Here is a 10,660-nt window from a genome sequence, read left to right on the forward strand (position 1 = left end):
AGAGAGAGAGAGAGAGAGAGAGAGAGAGAGAGAGAGAGAGAGAGAGAGAGAGAGAGAGAGAGAGAGAGAGAGAGAGAGAGAGAGAGAGAGAGAGAGGATTCTGCTGTGTGCGGCTCTAGCTCAACTCGAACCGAATTGAGGCTGGACCGAGTCTTGGCGTCTGCTGGGGCTGTTGAAGGAGGGTCTGCTGCATGGTTTTTTAGTTCGACCGTGACTAGCAAATCGGTCCAGACCGTCGACCCTTCGGGTTGGAACTCAAGTACTATCCGTCAGGTAACTATCCCAGCCGAGTTCTGACCAGCTGTGTCAACTCAGTTGATCGATTCTCCCTTCTGTTCAGGTTATTTTTAGGAAACCTGGATACTCTGTTTGCAAACACCATGGCCCATTTTCCCCTTGCTGTAATAGTGGTCAGTCCATCTCACCCAACAATGCATAGCCAAGTGGAAAAGAATGGCGAAACGGCTCAAAACGAGTTGCCTCGCTGCATGTTGAGTGAGCTGGGTTGGGTTTACTATTGGAGTCCAGAGTCCATGGTGTGGCTGGACGTGCAATGTGCAAACAATAGTGGGAAACAAAGGAAAATGTGAAGAAGAAGGAAGGAGAAAGAGGGAGGAGAGGGTGCAGTTGGGTGTTGCACCACTAGACTCGTTGGGTTGGCTCAGCAAGCGACGGCTGTGTCAACTCAACTCAACCTCCCGAGTCAACTGCTGGGCCCACTCCAAATTGTAGGGCATTGTTGGGCCGGGACAGGCCAGCCTCGCCTCATCTTTGGGCTCGAATTGGACCCAACAACTGGGCTAAAGCAAGGCCCAGTTCAGCCCTTAGTTAGGGATAATTTTGGGCCCAAATTGGGGCCATTTGTTGGAGAAGAATTTGTTGGGCTTGGTCGCTCTAATGCTGGCCCAAATAACCTTATGCATGAGACCCCTCCAAACCCACATTTAACCCATTTTAATGTATTATTGCCATTGTTACCACTCTTATTTATGGGATTGTTAATATTATATATGATTAGACATTAGTAAATCATTTATTCTAGGACTAGTTATCATGCACAAATTTCAATTATTAAATAATAGTATTTTATTTATCATCCTTGAATAATTGTATGGATAGCGGATTGTACTATTGGCATCGTCATAAAAATTATTAACTAGTATCAACTATAACACTAATGTTAATAAATATTTTATAATTACTAAATCAACACTAAAATTAATTGTACAAAATCTAATCTAGACCTAACTAATTTAAACTCTAGGTCAATAACCTAAACCGAGATAGTGTGTTAGGTTCGAATCTAATTATAGAATTTCATAGTTCATGGTAGATCATAGTATCTATTATCATGACCAGAGTCATCATGTATAGTTATGGCTATTGGCATTAGTAAATATTTATCATTTTCCTTATGGGATTAATATAATACTCGTTAATATAATTATTAGTATTAGTCCTTAGTATACTATCATTAGTAAATATTCTATTACTTATGATTGTTAAGAGATTATTAGTCATTATAAGAACATTAGATGATGTCAATACATTTAATACGAACTCATAAACCATCATTATTGGATCAATACTCCTATTAGGAATATTATTCGATCCATCGTACAATAATGATAATATTAATAATAATTTAGGATTCAAATCCTAGAATCTAAGTTTAAAACTAAATCCTAAGATAAAACCCTAAGTTTACATCAAAACCCTAAAAACAAGTAATCCAAACCCTAGGTTATATTAACCTTGACCATGGACACTTTGTAGAACATTTATCTCATGTACAACTTCACAGTTCATGATAGGATCCGATTCTAAGGGTGCACGTGCTTCCTAGCAGCCTTACTTGGCATTGGCGATTCGACTAATTAGGTGATGATTTTTTCCCTTGAGCTTTCCATTTTTTCATTAGCTTAAGTTATAGTTTTTATTTTTAATTTTTAATTGATATATCTATTTCATAGTCACATGTGTTAACCGTTGGAATTAAATTGTTACATTACATGCTTAATGTTTATCCTACATATTTATTCATGCTTGTGGATTATTTGTGGATTGCTTATGGAACTTAAACTGGTACATCGGTGAGAAACCCCCACCTATAGTGTACACCCATACTTAGGATGTAATTCGACTAGTTGTGACTGTAACGGACCTTCGGCTTAGTGGTTATTGAATGATGGTTTAAATTGACCATTGGTGTGGTCTTATTATCCAGGGCTGTTGTGTCCAATGGTTTTCAAGGATGGTCTTTTATCGCATAGTTTGACACTCGCCCTATGTGGTCTATTTTGATAATTGTCCTATGTGGCTTGTTTGATATGGCCCTATGTGGCTTTGTTCTGGTATTTTTTCTATATGGGTTTGATGTTTTATACCGCGCAACCATGCGATGGTAAGCCCCATATACTGTAATATGATTGTCCACTAGTCGATGAGTTTCCATTAAACATCCTAAGATGGTAATCTCATGAGCCGAAGATGGTGGTATGGGACCTATGCCCCAGCTGTCGGCCTACGCTGGTGATGAGCCCCCGTAGTGACCTTTGAGTTTATTTAAAATGGCCGGTTGTAATTGGACTAATAATGAGTTGGCTAATCATGCACATATGGCACAGACCAACATCTATTGCTATCGTACGTGATATACGTATTTGTTCGACTGTATGCTTTTTTCAGGTCGATGATTGCATGGGTGACGAGCCCACTGTCCACACGGATGAACATCCCCGATACGATGATTACATTTACACATCCATGCACATAATAAGACCTGTATCATGTATTGTTTTATATGCTTTGTTTTATAACTATGCTTACTTAATGCGGCGGTGTGTAATCTTGAGGGAAATTCACACTGAGTTGGCCAATCATCCATCTAATAAATATAATCGTATAGGTAGCATAGGTAGCTTAAGTGATTTTCAAGTTTAGGCTGATGAGGAGCCGGGTTCAAGTACCAGGGTTGCATGAATGTATTTACCTTGAGAAGTTGAAGAGTCTTGCGGCTCAAATTTACTTGCATTCTACTATTTCTCATGTAATGGATCATGTAATTCTTGTATTTATTAATTTTGGAGACATTGGTTTGTATAAGTCATTATGGGCAATCTCTTGTATATTCTAAATGAAATTTGAAATTTTTTTTTTATACTTACTTGTCCATTCTACGCTCATTTGCTTATTCTAATGAAAGAAAAAAATAATACTTGAATTTGACCATCATTTAAGGTTAAGACTCAGGTTTTTGGGAAACGAGTCATATACTTGGATTCTGAAAAGTCGGGGCGTTACAGTTTCCTCATTGGAAAATAAAATTCCTTGATTTACTCATGAACCATGTTCACAAGCATACTTCCTTTTTATATAGGCCATTGTTTTAGTGCATACTTATTTCAAACATTTTAAGTTTCAAATAGTATGTCATAGCCTCGCATTCATTACTCTATTTTGACGGGTTACAATAGCATGTCACAGTTTGTAACGCCCCGTGTTTTCAGGACCCGAGTATATGACTTGTTTCCTAAAAATTCGAGTGTTAACCTTAAAGGATGGTCAAATTCGAGTATATATTTTTTTTCAACTATCAAAGTAAACAGATGAGCGTAGAATGGACAAGTAAGTATAAAGGAAAAATTGTAATTATATTTAAAATATACAAGAGGTTGCTCATAATGACTTATACAAACCAATGTCTACGAATTAACAAATATATGAATTTCACAATTTATACAAGAGAGATGGGCCTTACCATAGATGGAATGCCATGGAGATCTCTGAACTCAAAGTCCATTGATATTTGGCCTTACCAATACATGGTTGAGAGAACCAAAAAACAAAAAATAAATTTACATCAACAACACACATCTAATGGAGAGAATGTCAGAGTTAAAATACTCAACCTAAGAGATTTCCAGGGCATCCTCTATCCACCGTGAGGCTCATTATTTCAAATTTTGGACTGTTGGAAGATGGACCCCCATGAACACAAGTCTTAACTCTTCAACAAATGATTGATGGCCAGGAACCATAATTCCTATACAAACTAATAGCTAACATGCTTGAATCCCCTGCATTTTAGGTATAAGACTCAAGCAACAAGATCAAGAGACAGCATGTGTCTGAATTTCAATAAGGTCACTTCACTCTTTAAATCAACACAAGGCTCAATTCAGCAATCGCGAGGTTTGTGTTGAATGATAAGACCTTCCCAATAGCATCCGGTCACTGCATTGCAAAATCACTGCCATAGAAACTAGGGAATTTATGTTGGTTGCTGTAATCCAATCCTCATCATTGAATAAAATTCCTCATAATTGATCCTCCCATCCTATGAATTAAATTTTAAATAAATGGTAAGTAACAATGCTTAATTCTAGGATATAAAGCTTTCAACTTCTTAAAGTTAGAAAACTTACATTATCTGTTTCCACCTCTGATATTATTTCCTCAATACTGGATTGATCACCCATACCATACTCGTTCATGGCCCGTTGTAATTCGTCTCTGGTGATAAACCTGGCAAGGGCATTACACGAGGAAAGTTACATAATATAACCTAGTGGTTGGTCAGTTCTCGAAGCATATCTATTCTAGCCCATCTACACAGCCAAATGCGCAAATGTGTCACGTGTTTCGACGTCCGAATCGTCCATCAGGTAGAATCTTTCATGTGTCTGCCCTGGACCGAAAATCCGGTCGGCACGCTCATGGGCAGGTGGCTAGCATACAAGAAAACTCAGCCAATTGTCCACATTCAATGTACAAGTGTGGCCCACCTGACGAACAGCTTGGATCTTGCACTGGTGCTTCAGGTTGGAACATGTGGAAAAATGTAATGACTTCCAAGCACGCTCTAAGATTATGGACAGACAATGTGGATATCATGAATACAAGGAAGATAACAGTCTCACCCCCTCTTATCTTTATCAAAATACTGAAAGGCTTTGTATAAACTATCATCTCTTTCAAGTCTATGTCTACGCATCGTGGCAGTAATGAATTCATTGTAGTCGATTGTCCCATTTCCATCAATGTCAGCCTGAAATGAGATTGCATTAACCCAAGAATATCAGAATGTGTGAGGTCAAACTGTATAAGTAATGAGCATAAAAATAAATAAATAAATAAAATAAAAGAAAGTTTTTTGGGGGTTTGCCAAACGTATCGTACAGCACTCATGAGCTGCTTGACTTGGGCCTCCGAGAGCTTAGACCCCAGTTGTGCCAACCCTGCCTTCAGTTCTTCATAGGTGATTGTACCGCTCTTGTCGCTGTCCATTTCTGTGAACGTTAATTTCAAGCCTTTGATTTCTTCTTCTGAAAGATTCTCCGCAACGACCTACAAATGTTTTGAAGCTCATCAAGATTATAGAAAGCATAAGGAAAAGCAGAACCATTGATTGCTGTACCTTTGGTGCAAGCTTCTTGAACTTGTTCATTGCCCTGAATTGCTTCATCCTAGCAATAACTGCACCATCAATTGGTTTGTTTGATGCTTCTCCATCTTCTCTAATCCATGGATGCTCTGTATCATCAATCACACCCAAACCAATATATTAGAGTGGTATTGAAGGATCCCGAGCTGCGGAAAACATGCAGTTTGCTGATGCTCCTAATTCCATACATGTGGGGCCCATGCTTGCATGACCAAGACACCTTTGAATATGAAGGACAGCTCCAAGGATAGGTGATGGCCAAGAAATCTCCAACATTGCAAGATCATAACCCTATGGCTAGCGGCCCACAAGTGGTTAAGGGAAAAAAATGCAGCTACAGTCCACATTCAATGAAAAGAGGGTCCTTTGATCTGGAATATTTCTAAGACATTTCCCATCCATGGTGGGGCCTTCCATCAGCATTTTTGTATCACCCAAGGAAGGACCCCCCATATATAAAATTGAGAGCATTGGAAAACATAACATCTGCAGAGCTTTAAGGCCATATAATTCCTCAATGGCAAAGGACTGTTAAAAGTTAAATTCCACGTACGAAGAACCTGCACTGAAGTAATTCGTTTCCTTGGATCGTGTGTTAGCATCTTCCTAACAAGATCTTTTGCACTGTTCGATATAGATGGCCAGGGCTTCGCTTCAAAGTCGATATCCCCTTGCAAGATGGCGTCGAAAATTCCCTTCTCCGTTTCTGCAAAAGCAGTATATCTGTTAACCAACCATAAAAATCTCTGATAATTTGCAACCAAAATGAATTTCTGAATAATCTCTTTCTTGGTATAAGACATGAGTGATTTTTTTAAAAGAAAAAAAAAAATAAAATCAAATGGTCATTTTTACCAGCCCAGAAAGGAGGAACACCACTAAGAAGAATATACAAAATAACGCCTGCACTCCAAATATCTATTTCCTTCCCGTAACTGCCCTGCTTTACTTCAGGAGCAACATAATACGCGCTTCCTACCATATCACTGTACAATTTTCCTGCCATGAATAGCATAAAAGATGAATCAATATTAATTTCTGACCATGTTATAATAAAAAATACTAACTGTGCTGGCATACCTCATGTAGGTAGCTTGTGGATAGAACTTCAACAAGATCCACCCCACCCATCACGTACACTGCCTCGTGATCACCCTGTATCCCAAAAACCATGCTCATCCAAAGCTCAAGTGGGCCACACCATAGGAAAATGTCGGGATGCCATGTCCACCTAGATTTTTACGTAGGGCCCACCATGGTGTTTATATGCCATCAAATCTATTCGGCTGATGTGCCTCAACAGGAAGAAAGGATTACCGAAAAATCGTAGCATTCCAAAACTCAGGTGTGCCATACGACATGAATTTAGAAGTTTTTATACTCTCCTCCAATGGGGTGGCCCACCTGATTATTGAATCAGCCTGAATTTTGAGATCAATCATAAACAAGGGGTGTTGTACCTGATGGATAGGATGGATTTCATTCACTGAAGTTGTTTCGCCCTCATTAGAGAAAGTGACCCGGTTAGATACCTACACGAGGTATGCAAGCATTTTCTGAAAGATATGCTTGCAGATAGATTGGGAATATATGATCCTCTCCCTGAGGATATTTATCAGTTTGTAAAAGTGGGGCCCATGGTTCAGTGAGTGGTGCCATTGTTCTGTTGGGTCCCACCATATATCTCTCAGAGCTGAAGATCCTTGTCCCAAATCTTTCCATTTTTAAGTCTAATGTGGACAATTGCTGTATTTCACTTCTTTGAAGCCACCAAATTGAAAGGTTAGGATTGTCTGTGCAGTCAATCACGGTGAGGCGCAACAGAAACATTGGTCTGCATCCCTGAAGCATGGGCTCCACTTACACAAACATAAAACCTGAGTATATTAGTATATCCTTGGGTCAACGTTCATTTAGATCGTCTAAGTTGCATCGACCCAACTCAGTAGTATGCCAGTAAAGTAGAAGAATCAGAGAAAATATTGAGATTGGTGAGATCTCATCCACAAAATAGACTTTTAAACAAGAAAAATACATTACCTAAGAACTATTGTAAAGATCTATCACAAGGTTAGGAGTTTGGCTAGATTTATCCACTGTTTGGTGCACTATCACATTGTTTATTTTGTGAAATCAAATTGCGAAATTCACGGACTTCACTTGTTCTGTTCATGACATTTGATTAATTAGGATTGTGGGTGAAATTGGTTCAAACTAAAAGTAAAATAAAATTAAAGAAATCAAAGGACAGCATGCTTCCCAAACAACAATGATGGTGCTTCAGACCATAGCTTTTACGTCTTCTTTTCAAGTCCTCTTGCGTTCGGACTCTTACGGAGGATTTAAGCCCATGTTTCAATGAATTTGTAGTTGACATTTATTGAATTGAATCCTTCTTATTTGTGAAAAATGGTGGACCAAATCACAGCTATTTGCAAACTGATCCAATTCACTCAGAGGCAGGTCGAAAGAATTTGGCGACTATGCTCCGGACACGATTTGGAGGAGGAACTGAATCGATTAGGAGACATGCTATTCATTTCTGATCTAACTTGGGTCTTCAAAAAATATCTTTGAAATGGCTTGCTCTTCTCCCCTTCCAATCTTCTTGATGTTGCTTTGGGTACAAGAACATTGAAATGGTTCAAGGATCACAAGCATGAGGAGAGCAAAAGGCTCAAACAATACCATGATGAAATTGATGACGAGAAGGAGATTGACTACAAACACGGTCAGAGAAGTGATGAACCGGACCATGGTTTTCGATCAGCCCATATTCAAAACAAACTATCTAATGTAAGAGTATATCAAGAAAGTATCAGACTCAGACAAACATGTCATATCGGGATAGCCTGATAGAGGAATTATAAAGAGACAATTACGAAGACAACACAATGACCCATTAGAAAATAGTCCGACCAATGGATTCAAAATTTCAATATGGGGTAATTGTCAAGGCATCTCCCATCCATATTGTGGCCCACCATATGGATGGGAGATGATTGGCAAGACTATAATTTTGAATACTCAACACTTGCAAATCAGCAAACTACATGCATTGTATGCTGATTGGCAAGACTATAATTTTCTAGTATACATAGTGAAGTAGTCTCAAAATCACAATTGCCTTTCTTTTGAGTCAGAAATGAAAGTGATGTAATTGCAATTTGGAGCCAATACTTTCAATAAGAATGCCGAGGAAATTACAATTTGGTGATTTGCCACTTTATTATATAAAATTGCAATTCAATTGGACAGTGGATCCACACACGATCTTAACTAAAATACTAAAATGACAGCCTAAAGTTACTTCAAATTGCATATTGATTATTTATTTATTTATTTATTTATTGGAAAAAGACAAGCAAAACAAGATGAATTTCACAATTGATGAGAGGTAAAGTACTAGAAAATCACCTTTCTCAATGAAGACTGACAACCCAAAATCTGTAGCTTTCAGCAAATCCCCTTTGTCCTTGCTTGACAACAAGAAATTCTCAGGCCTTATATCCCTATGCATCACACCCTTGCTATGGCAAACATCAATGACATTCACGACTTGCCTGCAGATGGTGGCAGAGGCCTGCTCAGAGTAATGTCGCTTGGCAATGATGTGATCAAAGATCCCCTCACCAGAGCACAGCTCCATCACAAGATTCACAGACTTTTTATCTTCATACGCCCCCTTAAATTTGACAATGTTCGTATTGCCTGTCAAATGCTCCATGATCTGAACCTCCCTCTTGATGCCCTCCTTATCGTTTTTGTTCATGAGCTTCCGCTTTGATATTGTTTTGCAGGCATACTGTAATCCTGTAGATTTCTCAGTACAAAGGTAAGTTATGCCGAATTGCCCTCGACCTAGTTCTTTCCCAATTGTGTAGAAAGATTTCACATCTTTGAATGGTTTGCCAAGGATGTTGTCAGGCATGAGACGAACCGTCTTGGGAGATCGGGTTAAAAGAGGCGGGGATAGGGGCTGGGGGTAGGACGATTGATCGGTGGCCTGGTCAGGAGATTGGGGAACCTTAGGCTTGCAGCAGCAGGAACCCATATCAGCTCTAATGGAATTTCTCTACCTTCTCCTGCGAAAACTGATCAAATGATATCTTTTTGCTGATACTGTCAATAACAAAGAAGACCCAAAATCAGCATTTGGGAAGATGATATTGATTTTTAGAAATTTTCCAAAATGGACTTTGTAATCAGGGTTTTGTAAGAGAAAATCAACATCGTATAATTCTAATGAACAAAAGCCATTTTGGGTTTTACACAAAACTGTATTAGCAATTTAGCATTTCACTGCGGAGAGAGAGAGAGAGAGAGAGAGAGAGGATGATTTGAGATTACCTGTGGGATTTTCAATGACAAGTTGGTAGTTTTCTGATGAGCAATACCTAAATCAAAATTTTAGAATTGCAAGTAGGGACCACTTATTTCTCTTCTTTTGGAAGGTTTTAGCGAAACCCAAGATCAGGATTCAGCTGACATTGATAGTTCTTATTTCCAGCGAGAACCCAAGGTAGAAGTTTGTATACTGACGATTCTCTTCTAAAGCTGGAATTCTTCTTCTTCTTCTTCTTTATTTATTTATTTATTTATTTATTTATTTATTTATTTATTATTAGTTTAGAACCTTCAGAAAAGAAAGAGATCATTAAAGAGGACAGCACCTGGGAGTGGATTAGGGAATTTTTGAAAGATATCTAATCACCCACGGCCAAAAGCACAAAAAACTAATCTATCCGTGACATCTTTCCCGCCAACATGCTATGAAAATTTATTAGTTTTACATCTTTCAATACATGGGAGATTCTCTTGTGCTATGAGTTGGATGTTACCTCCTCGGGAGATGGTCTAATACTCAAGACACAACACATCGCAAACGGTTTTCAATTCAGACAAGTGGAGCTCATGATTGGGTCATCCAATATATTTTCCAAGAAAAAAACAAAAACTCGTAGACGGTTAAGATGAAATACATGACAAGCTGTCCATATTCAATTGATCTGGGACTCCTAATTTTAAATGAATTTTAGTAATGTTCCAACCATGGTGTGAGGAATCAGAATAATGGTCTGGATTGATCCCATTAAAACATTCATATAATCATTTTTTGAGCACATCGAGATGTGGTTCACAAATCCATCCCATCCATTATGTGTGTCCCACTTGGATGAGGGGTCACACCAAGTTTCAGCGGCATCCAAATTC

At 38.5% G+C, this 10,660-nt stretch overlaps 1 protein-coding gene across 1 annotated transcript; it reads right to left on the reverse strand.

Moving 5' to 3' along the window:
* Positions 1 to 3,634: 3,634 nt before the first annotated feature.
* On the reverse strand, positions 3,635 to 10,028 carry LOC131221259 (calcium-dependent protein kinase 19-like). Its single transcript, XM_058216463.1, has 9 exons — positions 9,797 to 10,028; positions 8,864 to 9,568; positions 6,302 to 6,445; positions 6,000 to 6,152; positions 5,420 to 5,535; positions 5,182 to 5,349; positions 4,923 to 5,050; positions 4,428 to 4,527; positions 3,635 to 4,339 (listed from the first exon to the last, which is right to left on the reverse strand). Exons 2-9 carry the CDS (start codon positions 9,498 to 9,500, stop codon positions 4,274 to 4,276), a joined length of 1,512 nt encoding a protein of 503 aa, XP_058072446.1. The 5' UTR covers positions 9,501 to 9,568; positions 9,797 to 10,028; the 3' UTR covers positions 3,635 to 4,273.
* Between the last annotated feature and the right edge of the window lie 632 nt (positions 10,029 to 10,660).

This window comes from Magnolia sinica, chromosome 12 (assembly GCF_029962835.1).
Source record: "Magnolia sinica isolate HGM2019 chromosome 12, MsV1, whole genome shotgun sequence".
Lineage (NCBI taxonomy): Eukaryota > Viridiplantae > Streptophyta > Magnoliopsida > Magnoliales > Magnoliaceae > Magnolia > Magnolia sinica.

What these genes read in the sequence shown, in the direction of transcription:
- LOC131221259 (XM_058216463.1), bottom strand. Translation starts at nt 9,500, where the DNA reads ATGGGTTCCTGCTGCTGCAAGCCTAAGGTTCCCCAATCTCCTGACCAG. An exon ending in GTCAGTCTTCATTGAGAAAG is followed by an intron (nt 6,446 to 8,863) that starts GTGATTTTCTAG and finishes TATTCATGGCAG; the next exon opens with GAAAATTGTACAGTGATATG. An exon ending in TACTTCAGTGCAGGTTCTTC is followed by an intron (nt 5,536 to 5,999) that starts GTACGTGGAATT and finishes TTGATGATACAG; the next exon opens with AGCATCCATGGATTAGAGAA.